The 22,687-nt window shown below is 43.7% G+C and overlaps 1 protein-coding gene across 6 annotated transcripts in view; it reads right to left on the reverse strand.

The window, feature by feature from the left end:
* mctp1a (multiple C2 domains, transmembrane 1a) overlaps positions 1-22,687 on the reverse strand; it is a 166,113-nt gene that overhangs the window by 5,509 nt on the left and 137,917 nt on the right. For 4 of the 6 annotated variants that reach the window (XM_088336399.1, XM_088336398.1, XM_088336397.1 and 1 more), the window contains 3 exons: positions 9,502-9,611; positions 9,210-9,319; positions 8,338-8,435 (listed from right to left, as the gene is read on the reverse strand). In XM_088336399.1, coding sequence (XP_088192525.1) covers positions 8,338-8,435; positions 9,210-9,319; positions 9,502-9,611 — 318 coding nt within the window. Of the gene's footprint in view, positions 1-8,337; positions 8,722-9,209; positions 9,320-9,501; positions 9,612-22,687 lie in introns of all 6 variants that reach the window. The other 2 variants (XR_015850527.1, XR_015850528.1) reach the window with 2 other exon arrangements.

The raw sequence follows: 22,687 nt of genomic DNA on the forward strand, positions 1-22,687 counted from the left end.
TAAAAGGCTTGTGTGAGAACGTCACGCATTTGGGTCCTGATCCTGTTCTGGTTCATGACATGTAAGGGTGTTCCCATCCATTCCATAGATCAAGTATCGATCCAATATAAGCTAAAAAAAAAACATGATATTTATTTGATTTCATACAAAATTGCCTTTCAATCCAGATTCCGCGATAATAAAAACAATATATTAGGACTGCAACAACTAATCGATTAAAATTTATTATGAAAAGCGTTAGCAACTAATTAAATCAACGATTTGTTGAATCACGTGATGTAGGAGCCATTAAGTACGTTAAATCAATATAAATAAGAGTGCACACAATTCTGTTGTTCTGCTGAAGTCCCACTTTGATCTGGCAAAGGGCTTCAAGACAGTTTTTATGAAAAAGTTTTTTAAGTCCCTTTTATTGAACATTGCATCATTCCAAACCAAATTGGCATGAAGCTTTCAACTTTGCAATGTGTGACTGTCGAAATTAGCCATTTCCAAGGGAATAAAAAGTGCTGCAGAAGTACAGAGAAAACAACTGAAAATAAGTCAATAAAATAAAGTAAAAGGAAAAATAATAATAATGACATATGAAACGCTACACAAGGGGAAGATTCCTAAACATAATACAGTGGCTTGCGAAACTATTGGGCCTCCTTGAACTTTGGGGCCTTTTGCCACATTTCAGACTTCAAACATCAAGATATAAAACTGTAATTTCTTGTCAAGCATCAACAATAAGTGGGACACAATCATGAAGTAATATAATAGGGGTAATATAATAATAATCTGCGGTTTGCAATAATCAGTGGTCTGTGCAGCTCTTTGAGACTCCTTGTGATTAAGGGCGTCACAAATAAATATGACTTGATTTGGCTCGTGCATCCCTTCAATATGGTTGGTGTAAAGTGTAAAGAAGTGGTGAGCCGTTTATTTTAGAATGAAACTGGAATAAGAAAGCTTGATGCGGTTGAGAAAATGGTCGGAACGCCCCCTAACTCTTGAAGTGCATCTTCTAAAAGTAAGTTAAACTTAACTTTTTTTATCTTTATAGAGGATATTAATTTATGAACTGTTTTTCAGTAAAAACAGTACAAAACAATACAGGTTACTTATTCAAGCCTTAAACATACTGTTATAATCCTTAAACATACGAAATATAGCACTGAAGCTACTTACGAACAACTTCAACTTACGAAGGAGGTTCTGGACGATCGTAGGGCAGCGTCTGTACATAGCTGCAGAACTCAATTTTCTGTAGGCCTTCGAAAATAAGTCAAAATGGTAAACAGTAGTTGGCACCTTTTCTTTCCATTTGAGAGAAACGTCTGGCATTGAATGACTTAATTTCAAACGATGCAAACGGAGAAATCTACAAGGATTTCGATTTTGCAACTCCACTTCGACGGTCGTGAACAAACGGCAATCGGCTCATCCGGCGTCACTCGGCGGCACTCGCTTGTCCGGCGCCGGATAAAACGCGAGCGACGGCGACAAACTCGGAATCAGAGAAGACGTCAGTCAGTCAGACAGGAGTAGTAGCCGACAGTGAGGAAATCTGGCAGACTCGCTGGGCTAGCTCTGATCACTCGTCTGCCGGGATTGTATGAGTGCCAGCGCGTCAGAGTTACTGACTGGGATGTCCCTCATGCGAAACTCAACTTTTTTAGGACGGCGCAAATGTAATGTAAATTGTCCGCATTTATTTATTGAAGACCTTCTAAAGCGCTTTACAATGTGCTTCACACTTACCCATTTTAAGGAAATTTTCTCCCAATAAAATAATAAAATGAGCAAAACATTTAAATCAATAAGACAGTTTTGCATATTCTAAGCATAAATGTTCTCATTAACTACAATAAAACGTCTCGAAAAATCTAAGATGACCTTTTTTTTTCACATTATCGTTTTTAAAGGTACAGTGCGCAATGTTTGACCCATATATGTGTATGATGTTATACGACCGAAAATGAGCGCTAAGAAGCACAAGAAGAATACAAACGGCGGGGACTCAATGTGTTCAAAACACAATATTATTTCCCCTCACTTTTTCCCCCAAAGAAATAAAAAGTGTTTAACTTTAATAAAAAGGAAACAAAACAAGAAAAGGGGAAGGCAGAAAAAAGAAAAATATAAAAAAATGAACGAGAGGAAAAAAGAAGATAAGATAAAAAGGGAAGAAAAGATGAAAAAAGAAAAAGAAGAAAACATGGGAGGAAACCAGAGTACCCGGAGGAAACCCACGCAAGCACGGGAAGAACATGCAAACTCCACACAGGAAGTTCGATCTCATGACTTCAGAACAGTGCCGCACACGCGAACGCAATAGCAAAATAAAAGAGTATTTTTTAATGTCCTTCAAAGTACGATTCATCTACAGATACAACAAAGAGTTGTTTCCCTGGCCGTACGTTTTTTTGCATTTATTTAAATCTTTCATGACCACCTTGTTTTCTCCATTTTCTAACATTTTTTTTTGGTACCCTGACTGAAAATTGAGTGAAAGTGTCATCCATATCACTGGGGATCTCGTAGATTTAATTGGCGCTCTCAGCCCTGGGACCCGGGTTTGATTCCCGTTGTACTCAATGTTTTGCGATTGTAGTCAACGATAGGGTAATAAACTACTGTAAAACCTGTATAATGTATAATTTGAACCCAAACTTTGAATTTTGGATCTAGTTCTAGTACTGGACACCTTAAAAATTATTATTTTTCAGACTTGCTAGCTGCTCCTGCTTTGTCCTTCATGATCATGCAAGCGAATGTCATTGGGTTCCGTGATGCAGGCATCTTTGACTTCTATTCCGCTGGTTCCTTCTCTAGCCACGCATGTTGGCGACTAGACCATCCACTATTGTTATTGTTAGTTATTCATGTTGTTCAGTGTCAGTCACTAACACTTATGTTAGCCACATGGCTAAGGATCATTGCCAGCCGCTAATGTTTTTGTTATCTCCTCCATGTTCATCCTTCTGTGTCACTCGAACAAACGCCGCTGAGTTCCTTGATTCAGGCGTCGTCTCCTTTTTTTTTTCCACTGTTCCTTCTTTAGCCACTCAGTAAATACAGAGGTGGATCGAAAGACGACATGTTTGGCGGTCACTTACAACAATGAAACCTCGAATGACGAACTTAAAAAGCAAGCTTTTCCTGGTGGTGGTTTAAGCACTTAACAGCCATGCTTGACCTTTATTCAACTGTTTCCCTCCCCTGCCATTCATGTTTGACACTTAACAGCTAATCGATAGCTGCTCCCTTTAATAAAAAGCTTGCTTCTTCATGTTCATCCTTCAGTGTCAAACACAGACAGTCATGCAAGTGAATATCACTGGGTTCCGTGATTCGGATATTTTTTATTTTTCCACTGTTTTCTTCTCTAGCGACTTGGCTGCAGGCTATGACTCATTTGTAGCCTCTATTTTTTTTAGCTACTCCTGCTTTGTCCTTCAACGTCATTTGCCTTCCACAGGTAGTCACGCTATTCTTTACATTATATCAGAACAGGACTCCACTAGACTGATTATTTGTCCAAGCATACTTTTTACAAGTCGGCTACGTTTTAATTTCCTCAACAACGACTTAAACGCGAATCGTTCGAACGGCGCTTTGAGATTCCGATGCAAACGACAAGGTGACACAAGCTGGGACGGAAACAAAATATACCCATTCAGAGTCTTGTTTTTCTTGTTAATTGGCCCCCCACCGGTTAAAAAAAAAAAGAAAAAGTTTGACGTTGTCAAATAAGGACAAAGCAAAGGTGAACGAGCCCCGTAGCGGATGTGGCTGAAACCATCTGGCAACAGCCTTTATCTAGCGTGCCTTTGACCCGTTTATCCACGCAGAGGTTTTAATCCCGCCCGTCTAAAAATACCGAGCAACTCCCTGCCGTTCATCAGGCACTAAATTAGAAGCCGGTCTTATTTTTGTACTGGGCCTTTACTCCAATCATAAACGGCCACTTGGCACGCTAATTGCCTTGGCCGCTCCCCAGCTCGCGCGGCTAATGGCGTCATAAAGCTCAATATTGCTCCGACGCTTCCCAAACGTCGGCTAGGGAAGACGTGCAACTGTTAAGGTGCTCACATTCAAGGGGACGTCCGTAAATGACATATGCTCGGATAGCGCATTGAAATTCAGGGACTCCCCTTCAAATGCTTGAAAAGTTGGAGAAAATGTAAGGAAAATGGCAGCTTTCCAGCGGAGAGCTTATATTAGACGAGTTCTAACAATACTGGGTCATGTTAAGTACTTTATGAACTGTCATGTTCACTCTTTTGGTGCTTTCATTTTGGTGGAATTTAGTTCTTTGATGTAACAAAGAGTTTTGGGGATTGTCTTACATGTTTTGTTTGGTTAAAGGTGTCATGAACCGGAACTGGATCAGAACCCAAATGCGTGACGTTTTCTCACACAAGCCTTTTCTTTTACGGGAAATGGGGAGTCATGCACGTTAGGCAGCAGTCTGGCGTGGAATGATAGCCGGAGGCCGACGAGATCGATACCGATTGCCCGAGCAGATATCGGACAGATGGGATCGATACCGGACAGGACGGGACAGACAGAATTTATATCAAAAAAGGAATATCGAAAATAAACAGGACAAACTGGACAGGAATGAAACTGGAAACCGATATTAAACAGGACAAAATAAATGGGAATAATACTGGGCAGCAAATACCAACAGGAAACAGGACAAGGTCAAAACCCACATCAGAGGTTCGTTGACGGACTGACAAAGGAAGAGTGAGAGCACTAAGCTTAAATAGATGTAAAGCCAATCTGTCAACGAGCCGCAGCTGGCACCACACGGGCGGGGCCAATTGGGCGCCATGGCAAACGTGTCAAATGCAAATGCAATTGCAATATACTTCTTGGTCATAGGACTGTTTTTATATCCACGTGAAAGTATATATCCTGCGTCGTCTTTAATTCATGTTTTGTTCAATTAGAAGAAGAAGAATTTACTTTCATTGTCATTCTTTGTAACAATGCACACAGACGAAATCGATACACCTGACCCGTACAGTTAAACTGTAGCGAGCCGATGCAGCCGCAGCCAAACAGGGCGCAGCCATTTTAGTCATTAGGTGACCAAACCCCCCAATTCCAACCCTTAATGTTGGGAGGCAATCAGTACCAATATTGTAAGTCTTAGGTATGACTCGGCCAAGGCTTGAACCAGCGACCTCCCATTCTCAGAGCGGGCGCCCTACCATCTAGGCTACCGAGCTGGTAGAGATAGTGTGCCTGCATTATACTTGATGGTCTTGTCGTCACTGTCACCGTGTGAGTGTGTATCCCTTTTCGACTTACTTTCATATTGTGTGCAATTAGATAGAGCTAGTTAGTGTACCTTTATACGATTTATTAGTATTGTTGTCATACCACTGTCAGTATTTTTATATCGATATGTGAGTATATGTATCCTGTGTCGTCTTCCTTACATATTTTGTTCAGTTATAGCAAGCGTCCCTAGATTTCATTTCTTGGTCCTGTCTTCAGAGCACTGTTATTATTGTTTTATCAATGTGTGAGTACATATCCTGTGTCAATTTCCTTTCATGTCTTGTTCAGTTAGAGGTAGCCAGCGTGCTTTCCTTATATTTATTGATGAAACTAGAACCCTTTGATGAAACTAGAACCCTTAAAAAAGAATGCAGGAAATGGGAGAGAAAATGGCGCGCTACCAAGCTTGAGGTTTTCCATAAAACCTGGTGTGACAGCTTGTTAAAGTATAAAGCGGCCCTTGCCTCTGCAAAATCGGCCTACCTTTCGAAGGTGATTGCATCTCAAAAGAACAACCCCAAAGCCCTTTTTGACACTGTAGCATCCCTTACAAGGCAACAGACTATCGCAGATAGTTCGACACACTCTGCTCAGGACTTAATGGTCTTCTTCGCTAAGAAGATTCAATGCATACAGGAAGAAATTGCAAAAGATATTGTTAGTACCACACGTATTAAAGGACTGAAATTTACAAATGCACGACAGGGTGGCTGCCCTGGGAAAATGGCCGGTTTTAGTGAACTGTCACTTGATGATCTCAAACAAGTGGTGAATGCGGCCAAACCGACAACTTGCCAGTTCGACCCGCTCCCAGGTTCACTTATTAAAAGTCTTTTTAGCGTCCTTGGGCCTTCAGTTCTAAATATTATAAATACATCACTCTCCTCAGGTGTAGTTCCAGCAGCTTTTAAGTCCGCCGTTATTAAACCCACACTGAAACGACCCAACCTTGATCCAGAAATCTTAAGTAATTACAGACCTGTGTCAAACCTACCTTTCCTCTCTAAAGTACTCGAAAGAGTAGTGGCACAGCAGCTGAATGCTTTCATATCTGAGAATAACCTTTTTGAATCCATGCAATCAGGATTCAGGGCTAACCACTCTACTGAGACAGCTCTGATCAAGGTAACAAATGATCTCCTAATGTCAATGGATTCTGGCGCATCATCACTTTTGCTGCTGCTGGATCTTAGTGCTGCTTTTGACACAGTGCGCCACAATATCCTACTAGAACGGTTGGAAAAATGGATTGGTCTCTCAGGAACCGTCCTCTCGTGGTTCAGATCCTACCTCTCAGATAGGACGCACTGTGTTAAATATGGTGAAACGACATCTGAGCCCTTTAATGTTACCTGCGGTGTTCCGCAGGGTTCAGTGCTCGGCCCCCTACTTTTCAACATTTACATGCTTCCATTAGGTGATATTATTCGCAAGTACAATATCAGCTTCCACTGCTATGCAGACGACACTCAACTATATCTTCCGTTGGAGGAATCTTCCATACTAAACTGTGGAAATTTGGAGGCCTGTCTCACTGAGATAAAAGAGTGGATGTCACTCAATTTCTTGCGTCTTAACTCTGAAAAGACCGAAATGTTAGTCATTGGTCCTTCTAAATGCCGTGACTTATTCTCAAAAACTGCTGTGAACATTGACAAATGTCACATCACACAGAGTGACTCAGTTAAAAATTTAGGTGTCATATTTGACCCTGATCTATCCTTTGAGATGCATGTAAAGCAAATTACTAGAACTGCCTTCTTCCATCTTCGCAACATTGCTAAAATCCGTTCAATACTGTCTCAGTCTGATGCGGAAACAATAATTCATGCATTTGTTACCTCCCGTCTCGATTACTGTAATGCACTACTCTCCGGTCTCCCGAAGTCCAGAATCAAGTCTCTTCAGCTAGTACAAAATGCCGCAGCGAGGCTTTTAACTAGGACAAAAAAGTACGATCACATAACACCGATTTTGGCTAACCTGCATTGGCTCCCAGTTAGCCAAAGATGTGACTTCAAAGTTCTCTTAGTATTGTACAAAATCATACATGGACTTGCTCCCTCTTATCTTTCAGATCTGATCTGCCACTATGTCCCGGTCCGAAGCCTACGATCTGAGAGTGCTGGTCTTCTGATGACCCCGAGAGCAAAGAAGTCTTCTGCTGGTTCGAGAGCGTTCTCCATCCGGGCACCGGTGCTGTGGAATGCTCTTCCCCCTGAGATCCGATCTGCAACCTCAGTGGAAATGTTTAAATCTAAACTTAAAACTCACTTCTACTCCATTGCATACGAATAACCTACTCCTCTTGTCGGTTGAAAATAGTTTGTGTAATATAGTGTAACAATCTGTGAAGCCCTTTGAGACTCTTCGTGATTTAGGGCTATACAAATAAAAATGACTTGACTTGACTTGACTATATTTCTTGGTATTGTCTTCATATCATAAAACTCATTGTTCTATCAACATAGGAGTATATTACTTGTGTCATCTTACTTTCATGTTTAGATCTAACTAATGTGCCTATATATTATATATATATATATATATATATATATATATATATGTGTGTGTGTGTATATGTGCGTGTGCACCACATCTGAGTAGTATGACCGACCCCTCCCGCCGATCCAGCAGGCCCTCATTAGGGTTCTTGTAAAGGCCTTGTACCTGCTGGGCTTTACATCCCTCTCCCTTTAGACTCCAGGTGTGTCATGTGGCTGCACTTCACCGAAGGGGACAGCTCGGCCTAATTTAATGTGACGGCTACCTGCCTGGTGCAAATAACTACAACAGCTCTCCCCTCGGAAAAAAAGAATCCACAAGGATGGAATAAAAGAAAGAGCAGGGGGTCTCGCGAAGGGGCGCAAAAGAGCGAGGAATATGACCTTGTAAAGATGAAAGACGGCAAGACGTCAAAGAGGAAGTTGGGCCAGCAAAACGACAGATCCTGTTGCTGCTTAATTGGACTTTTAACTGCATTTTGATTGCAGTTGTTTCTGCCTTTTGGAGCATATACAAAACGGAAATGCTGCAGAAAGATTTAGTACCCACCACTTGGACATCCGAGGGCACCCTGGACAAAAAGTCCAAGATCTCGTTGTTGTCGATGGTGTAAGGGTCCCGCAGCTTCTTGGTGAATTTATTCACTCCTGGATGGAAACCAACATTGAGTAGTTAGAATTCACACAGGATCATTAGTGATACACCAAACAACACGTCACTATAGTCGCTGCCAACCTTTACCACCAACTATTGATTTTAATGAGAAATCCTCAATCAGTCAAAATGGAAATGTTGTGGAGAAACACAGTCAGCTATGCATGAATCTTGCAGGACAAATCTAAAAAAGTTGTGTTATTTGACTGTGCTGAAGAAGGAAGAAAGTTTGGATACTTCCATTGTCCAAATTTGGTGTTGTTGACGAGATCGGTGTTCCTGATGTCAAAATAGTTTTAGTAAGTGTTACGTCATAAAAGAGTTTATTAATATGTGTTTTTTTATGGAACAAATTTAAAACATACAATAGTTTTGTTTTGTTTTATTGTAGCGGCGCCAGTTAAGAATTACTAACGTCTATTTTTTTATTGCACAAATAATGAAATGAAAAAAATCATGCCGCAAATGCTAATGTGATCAATGACTTCTTTTAAATCAGTTTCATTGATAATTCTTTTTTTGTTTTTCTCAATTAAAATGATTGAATAGACTACTTGAATAAAATCAAATTAAGCATTCAAAAATATATAATCTAGTTACAACTTAAGCAAAATATTTGGTTGAAAAAATGTGATCTATCATTCTAAACAACAAATATATTTATATATTTTTAAAATGTGATTATTTTAATAATTGATTATTTTTTGATTTATAAATTAGATTTTTTACCTCTAAGTGATTTTAGTCCATTTTATGACCTGGCTTACCCCAAGCTAGCACAATATATCTGAGCGGGATGAAGTAAATAATGGTGGTCGCCATCCCGAGGGCAAAGATGGCCAACCAGCTCAGGAAAGGAACCGTCCAATTAAAAGTGCTGCAGAGAGAGAAAGAAGGCGCAAAAAGCTGTTAAAGATGGACGAATCAGCCGCTTGTCATGCCGGCGGTGTTTCATGTTTTAATCGGGCTGGCGAGGCAAAGTGGGGCACCCTGGCACGGCGAGGGTAGGGAAAAAAAGCATGGCGGGCCGGGCGCCGAGGAGCGAGGCTTACGACTCACTTCTTTATCCTCTCGCCGTAGGAGGCCACTTCATCCAGCGCATTCTGCACGCTGATACACACGTCCTGAATGGCGTAAAGCTTGTTCATGAAGCCCTTTCTCTCAGAGTCCTGCAAAAGAACAGATAGGGCAGCAGGCAAAAGGGGAGTTGCGTCAGGCAAGGGTGCAACAGGAAGTGTAGAGAATGGGCAACGGCGTCTCTAGTGGAAACAATCCACGTTAAATAGCGGCCAAATTGCCGGATATCCTGCTCCGATTGTGTCGGTTCCAAGCGGTAATAGAGATATAAAGTCGGCAAAACGAATCAAAACGCTTTCCTCGGTACGAAAGCCAGCGCCGACTATTTGAATATGTTAATAGGGTGGCGGAATGAAAGAGAAAAGCCAAATGGAAAAAGTCAGTGTTTGAGCTCTGGTGACGACATCATCATCGCCGGTGCTGGGCGGTCTACTTTTGACAGCCAAAGAACTTTAAAAATAAGTTTAGTAAATCGTGCAACTGTTAAAAAGAAACTTCGAGACACAGCATTCTGCACGAGTAGGTGGTTTGGTGCGCATGCAAGGAGATTACAAAAGTATATTTATTGTTATCTGAAACAGAAGGTACGTATTTCAACTACCATAAGGGTAGACCCCCCCTGGGATGCAGAACGATATGTAAGACCTTGAGCCAGAGCCCGACCCAAATTTTGCACCTTAAATGTGAATCATTACGTTCAGGTCGGGCTCGGCTTTTCTCTTGCTGCCTTTTTTTTTAACTATCCACCAGTCATTGTTCTACTTTGTCTCTCTGCCTCTGTCTCTCCCTCTGTTATACACAAATAAATATGGTAACTTAAATAGAATGAGGCATGAAAATGATTCCTATGAAGGTATCATAACGTTTTAATTAGTTAGTACACATGTTTTGTTTGATATGGTTTCATTTCCAATTTAAAAAGTCATGGGAATCTTTTAAAGCAGACGCATTGGCATAAAATGTAATTTTTTTTAAGGGAAATCACAGTAATTCATAGAAACACCCATACGTTGTCTTGGCCAATACTTGACGACCTTCCCTTTTACTTCCTCCTCTGATATCTAACGGATCTGCTTGCCATCACTCTCTTAAACAAATCTCAGACTTTCCACTCAGACCCAGGCCCGATCGGAATTTTTTTTTTTTTTACCTCCACGAGGAAAGGTGTGAGAGAGCAAGCGGGGGTGGATAGAAAAAGTTAAAGGTCAGCTGTGTATAAAGCGCTGCCACATGCCCTTCGGACGGCGCCGACTCCTATTTCCTGTCTTCAAACGGGACCTGCTGAGGCGGGAGGTCGTAATAACACGGAGAGCGACGGAGAAGGTTGTTTTTGCAGCTTCCCCGCTCGCTGCGCACATATGCAGGCAGGCAGGCAGGCAAGCAACCTGTTCCCAAAAGGGAACCCAATACACAAGCCCACGGCTATTAGATAAGCTTGATTTGCACACCTGGTCTTGCTGGGTGACTCTATAAACATTATTACGGAGACGGAAACACATAAATGATGTGAGTATCGGGAGTGGATGCGGTGTAGTCCGAGTTGACATATCAGGATCATCATTGGTTGCCCAAAAATAAAAAAGCACCGTTGGCAGAAAATGATGATAATTTAAAAAATGGTTATTCTAACTTCACAATGTTTGAACTTTTTTTCTCTAGAAAAGAAAAACAAATATAGTCAATATTTTTTTTTCATATTGAATACAATTTAATCTTTTTCAATTGTCGCTCACTACTAAATGACACAATATAACTTTTAAATAATATTTCATTATTTATTTGGTAAAACAAATGGAAACATACAGGAACATTTTTAAATCAGCCAAAATGTTGCCAACGCGGTCAAGTTACTGTCACGGTTGCCCATTGCCCTCACTTGGGCCCGCTCGTTTGGCGCCAGCTGTTGCTCGTTGCCTGATTGGCTCCTATCCTATTCAAACTCTCATTCACTCCTTGTCAGTCCGTCAACGAACCTCCGCACTTGCAAGATGTGTATTTTGACTCTGTCCGGTGTCCTGCTTGTGTATCCAGTATCTGGTATCGATCCCATCTATCCCGTCCTGTCTGGTATCTTGCTCAAGTATCCAGTATTGATCCTGTCTGTCCTCTCCTGTCCAGTATCTTGCTCGTGTATCCATTATCCGGTATCGATCCCGTCCGTCCCATCCTGTCCAGTATCTTGCTCGTGTATCCAGTATCCGGTATCGATCCCGTTTGTCCGGTACTGTCCGGTACCTTGCTCATGTGTCCAGTATCAGGTATCGATCACGTCTGTTTTGTCCTGTCTGGTATCTTGCTGTTGTATCCGGTATCGATCCCGTATGTCCCGTCCTGTCAGGTATCTTGGTCCAGTATCCAGCATCCGGTATTGATCCCGTCCTGTCCGGTAACTTGCTCGTGTATCCAGCATCAGGTATCGACCCAATCTGTCCGGTATCTGCTTGTGTCTGTCCTGTATGGTTTCGATCTCGTCTACCTCTGGCTTCCTGTTTTCCCACGCCTGACTTCTCTGTCTCACTACTTCTGCCCAGCGATCGCCGAATCGCTGGTCTTTGTGTTCCCGCGCATGACTGCCCCGTTACCGTAAAATAAAGCTTGTGTGAAAACGTTACACGTCTGGGTCCACTGTCTGTTCGGGTTCTGACAGTTATATTCACGGGGGTTGCTCACAAGAATAGAAGATAGTTAGTGACTGAGCCTTGACGGCAACCTCATCAAGACAGAAGCCAACTGTCTCGCGCGCTGGAAGGAGCACTTTAGCCTCCTCTTGCAGCACAGCACCATCCCGGCTGATCCCACCCTCCTAGTGGCTGCAAACACAGCACCTCCTAGCGACGCCTGCTGCACAGACCCTGTAACACCCGAGGAAGTGAGAGCTGCTCTGAAGAAGCTGAACACCAAGAAAGCCCCCGGCATCTGTGCCATTACCGGCGAGATGCTCAAGGCCGGCGGTGATGGCATGGTGGAGTGGCTAACCTGCCTATTCAACCAGGTGTGGGAATCGGAGCAGCTGCCCACCGACTGGACCAGAGGAGTCATCATGCCCTTCTGGAAATGCAAGGGTGACAGGCTTGTCTGTGGAAATCACAGAGGTATAACCTTACTTTCCATCCCGGGCAAGGTCTTTACCAGGATCTTGCTCAGCCGTGCCCTTCCAGCAATCAGAAGCTGCCGCCGTCCCCAGCAGGCTGGCTTTATGCCCAACCGCTCCACAACGGACCACATCTCTGCCGTCCGTTTGCTGATAGAGAAGACCCGTGAATTCCGTAAAGATCGCCATCTATATATCGGATTCATTGATCTGAAGGCCGCCTTTGACACCGTCTGCCACTCTTCACTGTGGAACATCCTCCAAGCTCTCGGAACACCACCCAAGATCATAGCCCTGTTCAAGCTACTCTACAGCAACGCAGAGAGCTGTGTCCGTATCAACGGCATTGACTCCGACTGGTTTACTATCTCCAGCGGCCTTCGTCAAGGCTGCGTGGCTGCTCCCGACCTTTTTAATTGCATCATTGACCATCTGATGTTCAGGGTTAGTGAGCGCATCCCCGGAGTGTCTTTCGGCAACTACCACCTGACTGACCTGGAGTATGCTGACGACACCATCATGCTCAGCACTTCCTACAGCCAGCTGAGAGACGCTCTGGGCATTTACAGCGAAGAGGCAGCGCGGCTTGGCCTCCAAGTGAGTTGGACGAAAACCAAGTTCATGTATGTCGGTGATGGACCAGATCCACCTCCCGTCCAAATTGGTGGCGACATCGTAGAGCCTGTCAAGAGCTTTGTGTATCTGGGGTCCATGGTGACACACAATGGGGACCTAAAACCAGAGATTCTCCGCAGAAGAGCCCTGGCATTATCTGCTCTGCAGTCTCTCTGGAAACCACTCTGGCGGCACCAGACCATCGCACACAAGACGAAGCTCCGCATTTACAACCTCGCCGTACTCTCTATCCTGCTTTATGGCTCAGAAACATGGCCCCTGAACGACACCCTGGCCACAAGAATCGACGGTTTTGATAGCAGGGCTCTCAGAACCATCGAGAACATCAGGTGGCCCCAGCGAGTCTCCAATAAAGAGCTCAGAGCCCGCACGTGCCAGCCCCGAGCATCTTCCTTGGTCGCACAACGCCGCACCCGCTGGTTTGGCCATGTCCTTCGTCTACCACCAGACCATCCGACACGAGCCATTCTCCAGTTTGACCCAAAGGCAGCAGGCTGGAGACGACCACGAGGGAAACCCCGCACTCGATGGCTCGACGTCGTTGCGGGCGACCTCCAACAACACGGAGTTGCTGTAGAGGATGCAGAACAGCTGGCACAAGACCGCCAGCATTGGAAAAACCTGGTTCATCTGATCGGCTCAACGCACAGGGACGGTACCCCCCGACCTTCGCTGGAGCAATAATCAATCAATCAATCAGTGACTGAGCCTCTGGCCTTCAAACCATCTGTGATAATACTGTTTTTATTGCATATAACTTCCGCCAATTTTAGAATCATATTTGACCTGTCTAGAAAAAAACTCTAAATGGTCAAAAAATATCACTAGCTGCCAAATGACCAAATTTTGCTGTCATTTTTTTAATTAACAACAAAAACAGTACAAGAAAAAATATGCAAAGCTACTTTTAATAAGCAAGAATTTGTCAATGTTGTAAAAACGTATTTAATGAAGAATGGCTTGCACAGATATAAAATAGCTGCTATTGCTCTAGTGCCTTCTCTGAAAATACTGTTTATATATTTTTGGGATTAATTATTTTATGCATCCAATAAACAAAGACACCTTTATTGATTGCTCTGTACAATCTTTTTATACATATGTGTATTTTTTAAATAAAGTAGAGGCCACTGTGTATGTATCAAGGCCTAGTTCAAATAAACATTAGTGAACCCTACTAAGCTAAAGTGACAAGACTTCCCTCAGGCATCAAAAACTCCTTGACATCAATTAACTTTCATTGGGTAAAGCAAGAAAAACAGCCAGCGATCTTTTGGCACTAGATTTGTGTCCACGGTTTGCATCATGCGTTTGAAAATATGTGACGTGAATTTGAAGGAACCACTTTCAACGGTGAGCTAAAAGGGCCTGGCAGTTTCAACGCGGGGACGGGCGACGGTGAGTAGGACGAACAATTAAATCAGAAAACAGATTTTTTTTTTTTTTAGATCAATTAGGCAGCACGGCGACAAAGTGGTTAGCACGTGTGCGGCACAGTTCTGAGGTCATGAGATCGAAGCTTCCGGTGTGGAGTTTGCGTGTTCTCCCCGTAATGCGTAGGTTTCCTCCGGGCACTCCGGTTTCCTCCCACATTCCATTAACATGCATGTCAGAATAATTAGCCAGTCCAAATTGTCCCTAGGTGTAAATGAGCGAGTGAATTGTCTGTGTGTGCCCTACGACTGGCTGGCAACCAGTTCAGAGTGTCCTCCGCCCACTGCCCGAAGACAGATGGGATGGGCTCCAGCACTCCCGTGACCCTACTGTGGATAATGGATGGAAGGATGGATAGATTTAACCAATCCATTTTTTAGGCTAAAATGACCCTCTTATACAAACATTTCCCCAAATGTGCCCCCGTTTTGTTCAAACGCAACCCAAAACAAAGCAAAATCCTGGGTCGTTAAATAAAATTAATTTGTATAAATTGACAACTAAAATGGGTCATGTTGTGTAAAAGAACAAACTGGAAAAATTGGGTAGTTTTGTACAATGCAACTACAGTAATCTGGGTCCTTTTTGTGTTTTTTCTTTAATAAAGTTTTTTGTTTTAAACTCCAATAAATTTGGTTGCAACACCATAAAAAAGGCGGCTTACTGAAAAAGACAAAACACCAACCCAGCAAAATAACTCACGGAAAAACATTGGGTTGTGCTGGAAGAAACAATTTATACAATCTTGGATTGTTTTTTTTTGTTTGTTTTTGATTTTTTTAATTGGCTATAATTGTTTTAGACAGCAACAAATTGTGTTGTTGCGGATTGTCTCATCTCATCTCATTAGCTGTACCGCTTATCCTCATTAGGGTCGCGGGGAGCCCATCCCAGCCATCTCCGGGCAGTGGGCAGGGGACACCCTGAACTGGTTGCCAGCCAATCGCAGGGCACACAGGGACAGACAACTCATTCGCTCATTCACACCTAGGGACAATTTGGACCAGCCATTTCACCTGAAATGCATGTTTTTGGAACGTGGGAGGAAACCGGAGTGCCCGGAGAAAACCCACGCAAGCACGGGGAGAACATACAAACTCTGCACAGGAAGTCTGGAGCTGGATTTGAACCCACGCAGGAGGTTCCCATGACATTAACTGTGCCGCACAAGCGCACCGCCGTGCTGCCCTGTTGCGGATTGTGACACCTTAAAAACATTCTTAGTGAAAAGAACAACCCCGAAAACTGGGTCATTTTGATTAAAGTAACTCACCAAAAACTGTGGTTGTATTTTAAAACAATTTCAAAAATCTGGATCTTTTTTGTATTTTTTGAAATGGGTGTTTTGTTTTTAAACTCCCAAAATTTAGACTCTAATGCACTAAACATGCCTTACTGAAAGGAAAACACCCAAACTAGGTTATTTTGATTATACCAACGCAGCTAATAATGAAAAATTGTGTCAGCCCAGAAAATTATACGATTAATTGCCTCGACTATTTTCGACCCAATTTGTTTTCTTTTTTTAACTGCAAAGATTGTTATCAAAAGTGAGCTGAGCAAATATTCTCACCAAAGTCAAACTACAGTTCGGGGAAAACTGAAGGTGGAGCAGGCTCAGCCAAGGTTCTCCTCAAGTAATTAGTCTTTTCACCTCCTTAGTGCCCACAGCGGGGATAAAAATATACACATACCAGTTCAAGCCGGGCCAAGAAAGAGCCGGAAAGAAGCGGGGAATTATTTACGGTCTGACCTCTTCAAAAAGACGTTTTATGGTCCTCATAAATGGGAATTTAAAGAAGCATTTTTTTTCTTTTCTCAACTTTTCAAGGGCATCCACCCAAATATAAATAAACACATTAAATGACTGACTAGGGAGTTTTTTAAAACTTTTTTTAGTGATGTAACCCTTGTGAAATATTATCAACTGAATAACAGTAGACCCTCAGCATAAGGTAACCCCTGTTTAGGGCATTTCCCCCACTATACGGCATCAACAATTTATATTGTGTGCCCAAAATTTACGTGTATGGAAAGAGAAGTGCAGTTTTCGTTTGTGTATATAGCGTTACGTCTCCAAAATGTGTGTTTGCTCTTTGGCAACGTAATAAAAGATGCTGCTCAGCTAGTGGTTTGGTTCAGGCTGTCTGTGATGCTAAAGGCTAAGCAAAACATGATGACCATTGAAATGAAGCTTGCGATTGTCAAGAAATATAATAAATGCACACAAATCTCTTTTCCTAGGTTGCATGGTCGTAACCAATGCGTTAAAGCCAGTAAATCTTTGAGGGCGTGACAAATCTTCAAAAAAATACAAATGTCTGTCTCTCAACCCCAAACCTATTCCCCTTCAGAGCGCTATTTTCTGATGCAATTACAACTTAAGCCAGTATAAAGCAGTACTACGTAAACATTGCCTATCTATCTAACATGTTTATCCTGAAGTACCATATTAGCCACATTTTCCGCAGTATAAAGTGCATCACCGTATTTTCCGCACTATAAAGTGCATCGGATTATAAGGAGCATGTCAGGATTTGCTCATTGCCCTCACATGTGCCTGCTCGTTTGACTCCAGCCGGTGGTTGTTTCATGATTGGTTCCCCTATTTAAACCCAGTACTCTCATTCACTCCTGGTCAGTTCGTCAGCAAACCTCCGCACATGCGAGGCAAGCATTTTTTGACTCTGGCTTCCGTCTGTTCCGTCCTATCCTGTGTCCTGCTTTTCTGCCCTTGGCTTCCCGATCGTCCCCGGCTACCTGACTTGATTTCTTCCTCCGACCAGGCTCCGATCTCCCGTCTCGGCTGCCCAACTTGTTTCCGCCCTCGGACCGCGCTCCGTTGTCCCGTCTCGGCTGCCCGACTTGTTTCCATCCTTCGACCACTCTCCGATCTCGAGGGCTTCCTGCTTTTCCTGCCCAGCGAGCACCAGGCCGCCGGGCATTTGTTTTCCCATGCCCGACTTCTCCGCTTCCTCAATAAAGCTTGGTATGTAAAGTTACGCGTTTGGGTCTACCGTCTGTTCTGGTTCTGACTGCGCATCCCCCCAAATAGTCTTTTATCATATATATTTCATAATTAAGGCACACCTAATTATAAGGTGCTCGAAATAAAGACCAAAGTAAGAGCTACCGTGATTATTCATGTGAAACCGTTGGCCTCTTTTAACACTTGTGGCATGTAATAGTGCAATGGTTGATAAGTCGATAAGTGTTGAAATTGCAAAAGAAATGCAATCGGGAATTGAACCTAGGTCTCAGTGGTGAGGGCACAGACACTTGATCAATGGATGACATACGAAAAGGTCTTTGAGCTTCTCTCATTATCACACAATTTTTACCTGGTGCCAGAAACACTGATTTGCACATTGATTGGTTAAACAGTCAGTCCACTTATTCGCCTTTGCATCAAAAACGTTGTGGTTTAATATGTGCATATATATTATATATATATATATATATATATATATATATATATATATATATATATATATATATATATATATATATATATATATATATATATATATATATACATATATAAATACGTGAAATAGCATAAAGTATTTTGACTGTTAACCGTCTTTCATAACGTTATTGACACATAGGTGTAAAAGTGGAGATAGCGTTTAACTTATCAGAATGTAGAACAAAATGCACCCTGCAAATCAGTACATGTATTTTTTGTATGTAATCTGCAACACTGTCTAGTAGTAAAGTGTCGACATCCTCACCCAGGGTTTTTCATTTTTCATGGCCAAATTTAAGCACTTTTTAAGGACTTACATAGCCAATTTAGCAATTTCTCCGATACCTTTAAAAGTAGAAATATGTTGTGAATTATGTATTATCAGAGCCAATATATCTTTGATTTTCATTTTTGTTTTCTTGCATGTGCATTTTTTAGATCTTGAGTAAAGCGTGAATACATCAAAGGATCTATTTGAATATTTTTGAGACTAATCTGCCCCCGTATAGGTTTTAGTTAAAAATATAATGTCTAGCTTACATTTTTAGTCACAGGAATTTTTTTTCCCATTATATTTTATGACTGAGAAACCATACCTCAATTTCGCTCAAAATAAAATAAATTGATTGCTAATCGTTGCACTAATACACATCTCACATGAGGTGTAGAATACACCTGTCCTCTTGGCCCAGAATCATATGGGGCGATGACACTTCAGGCAATAACACCTCACGTTGAGGTTTTTGAGTTTTTCATTGCCCTCATGTAGGTTTGGATGTTGTAATAAAGGTCTGTGGTTTGCAATAATATGTGGTCTGTGCAGCCCGTTGAGACTCTTTGTGATTAAGGGCGTCACAAAGAAACATGACTTGACTACTTTACAATCTAATCCCAGCTGCTCTTAATCACATGGAAAGATGGATTGCAATGGGAAAGCAAAGCCACACAACATTAAAATTCAAGGATTTCAAGCCCCTGAATGAACCCTGCTGACCACCATGAGGTTCGAATCCTGCTGCATACAATGTAATTCTGTTTTGGGTAAGTGATGATTAAATACTGTAGTGTAGTGTAAAACCTCATATAGTAACGCACACCATGTGCGTTCCCAATCTTATACAACGTAATCTGTGCAATATAAAGACTGGGTTATAAAACAGACTTCCAAATGTATGACCAAATTGGGGTTTTAGGTGCGTTTGTAATCCGGGAAGTACGGTAATCTCCTTGTAAACAATTTTCACTGTCAGTGACAATAAAGACAATCTAATTGCATTAAAAGTTGTGCTTGTCCTCCAATTCGGCTAGCACTCCATCACTTTCAAGGTCATCGCGGCCATCATGATGACAAACACCCCACGACCTCCTCGCCTGTTTTGCTTTCTCTGTTTGGGTGGACCCCAAACTAGAGTGTGCAACCCACATCGCCCCTATTTCTCTCCCCCTCACCTCACCTCTGCTCTCCTTCTACTGTGGTCTCCTCTGCCTGTCCTTCCCCGCTTGCAGCCTGGCTGAGTGTGATAGATGAGACAACATTACACTTGTCCTCCCTTGGCCTGCTTTTGCTGTTCCGCAACATCTTTTCTTGTCAGTGAAGCAGTCTTAAGTTGTCTGCAAGGCTTCATCACCACATATAATTATTCAATTTTGAAAAAAAATCTTTGCACTAGTGCAGCGGTCACAAACATGGTGCCCAAGGGTTCGTACGGGTTTTTAAAATCCTTGAAAATGCTTGAATTTTAATACTGTGTTCTCAAGGTTTGAAAATTCTTTGAATATTGGGTGAAATGCTTGTAAACACTTGAAATTGTTGCCATGTTTCTCAACAAGTCTGCTTAAAAATGAAGCAGACACTTCTCTCTGGTGACTTTGTTTTGCCATTGCATTTCTTCTTCCCTCGTAATTAAATGCAGCTGGCATTAGTTTGTATGCTATCGTCCTATGAGGCATCATCGCTTCCTATGGGTCACACCCAAGATGACAGGTGCATGCTCGCCTAAAAAGGGCACTATGAAATGTGTTGTAGTGCAAGGATTACATAACATTAATGGACATTTATAAAGGGCCATGCAAAAATCAAGGTAGCGTTTACCAGTGGTAAATTTAAATGGGAAGTGTCATGATTAGCCAAGTGGAGCCACCTGGGGTAATCATCTGACGCGCGGGAATGCGCTTCCTGATTGGTTTATGTTCCCTTTTTAAGCACGCTACGCCGAGACCTGGTTGTCTGAGGATTACTTCTGTACCCCGTATGACTCTCCCGATTACATGTGCCTTCTTGTTTACCTGATTCTGCCTGCCTGCCTCCGATCCGACCTGCTTCCGTCCCACGCTACGATCTTCTCTTCAGTCCCGGTAAACTCGACTTGCTTCCGTCCCACGCTACGATCTTCTCTCCAGTCCTGGTAAACTCGACCTGCCTCCGTCCCACGCTACGATTGGCTACGTCTTCCGAAGTGGTCTTCACGGCGTTGCTGCTGCTGACGTTCGTCGGTCATCGCGTCTCCCGCTAACCCTTACGCTTCCCCAAATAAAAGACTTGTAACGAACGCTCTGGGGTCTCCTGCTCTGTTCTGGTCCACCCTGACAGAATCCTCAGACCAGAATGGACCCCGCATTCGTACATGTGCCCCCTGACGACTATGAAAGCCAGAACCAGCAGCCCAATCCCCCTTTAGAATGTGCAGTTCGGCAAGTCATTTCCGACGTGGCGAAATTGGCTAAGCAAGTGAGTCAGTTACGGCTCGAGTGGGATTAGTTAGGTCGGGACTGGTCATATCTCGCCAAAGTAATGACCCATCAAGCCACTTCATCGGCACCCAACACTGACAGGCCACCTTCGGCGTTTCCCAGTTCATTCAGCGCAGGATTCGCTGAGCCGCGAGTGGGCGCGCCAGAAAAGTTTGGGGGAGATCCCGCTCAGATCCGCCCATTCATAGTAAATTGTAGATTAATATTTGATCTCCAGCCCCGCAATTTTGCTACGGAAGCAGCTAAGGTAGCGTTTGCCATTAATCACCTCACGGGAAGAGCGCGTCTTTGGGGAACGGCCGCCTACGAGAGAGGTGCTACGGCGTGCAAATCATTCAACCTCTTGGCTCAAGAGCTGATTAAGGTCTTTGACTCTGGTTCCTCATCGGTCGACGCCGCCCGTTCGATCATGAACATACGCCAGGGGAGACGTTCCATTGCCGACTATGCTGTCGACTTTCGTACGCTAGCAGCACAAAGTGATTGGAATGAAGAGGCGCTGGTCGACGCCTACCTCCACAGTTTGTCCGGTTATCTCAAGGATGAATTAGTCTCCCACGCTCCTCCAGCAACACTTGACGAAGCTATTGACTTGACCGCCCGGATCGACTGTAGAGTTCAGGCGAGACGCCGAGACAGGGAGGGTCCCAGCCAGTCCGTCACCAGGCAAGTTCAAGAAGCTAATAATGTACCGAGCCCCCGGGTTCCGTTCAGCCCCATCGTAGAAAGGATGGAGGTGGACCAGGTCCCGGTCATCCCCATCGAAGAAAGGATGGAGGTGGACCGGGTCTCTCTTTCCCCCGAGGAGCGCCGGCGAAGGTTTGTTAATCAATTATGTTTATACTGCGGTGGCAAGGGACATCGCGTGGCCACCTGTCCGGTAAAAGGCCAACGCTCGTCGGACGTAAGGGCCGTCCGATTGAACTCAGTCCTTGTATCTGCTCCCAAAGACGCTAGACCCGTTATCCAGGCTTCTCTCTTCCTCCCCGATTCTACGCAGACATTCCCGGCCCTGATTGACTCTGGCGCTGAGGTAAATATCCTTGATCTGTCCCTCGCACGCAAAATGGGGATACCTGTTAAACCCCTTCCTAATCCGGTATCTGCTCGGGCTTTAGATGGTCACCTGTTAGGCACAGTGTCTCAAATAACTGAACCCATAGAATTACAGTTGTCTGGAAATCACCGAGAGAAGATCCGATTCCATTTACTTCACTCCCCGAGCCAACCCCTCGTTCTGGGTCATCCATGGTTGGTCCAACACAACCCCCATTTCGACTGGCACACTGGGTCGATACTGGAATGGGGCAAACCTGTCTGCGAGCCGCTCCTTACCCGGGTCACTCTACTTCCACAAGAGCTTCACCCAATCTGTCCAAGGTCCCAGTTCGTTACAACCACCTACGGGAAGTCTTCAGTAAAGCTAAGGCCTCTTCCCTGCCACCCAATCGGCCTTATGACTGCGCAATGACTCCCATGCCTGCCTGTTGGACTCCCTTGCCTGCCTGTCCGACTCCGCGGCCTGCCAGTCCCACTCCGACTCTCCGGCCTGCCAGTCCGACTCTCCGGCCTGCCACTCCGACTCCGCTGCCTGCCAGTCCGACTCCGCTGCCTGCCAGTCCGACTTCGACTCTCCGGCCTGCCACTCCGACTCCGCTGCCTGCCAGTCCGTCTTCGACTCTCCGGCCTGCCTGTTCGACTCTCCGGCCTGCCAGTCCGACTCCGCGGCCGGCCCTGATTCTGCCTGTTCTGATTCTGTCCTTTCTGCCTGCTCTGTTTGCCGGTTC

The sequence above is a fragment of the Urocampus carinirostris genome, chromosome 5, assembly GCF_059441175.1.
Source record: "Urocampus carinirostris isolate Australia breed hairy pipefish chromosome 5, RoL_Ucar_1.0, whole genome shotgun sequence".
Classification (NCBI taxonomy): Eukaryota; Metazoa; Chordata; class Actinopteri; order Syngnathiformes; family Syngnathidae; genus Urocampus; species Urocampus carinirostris.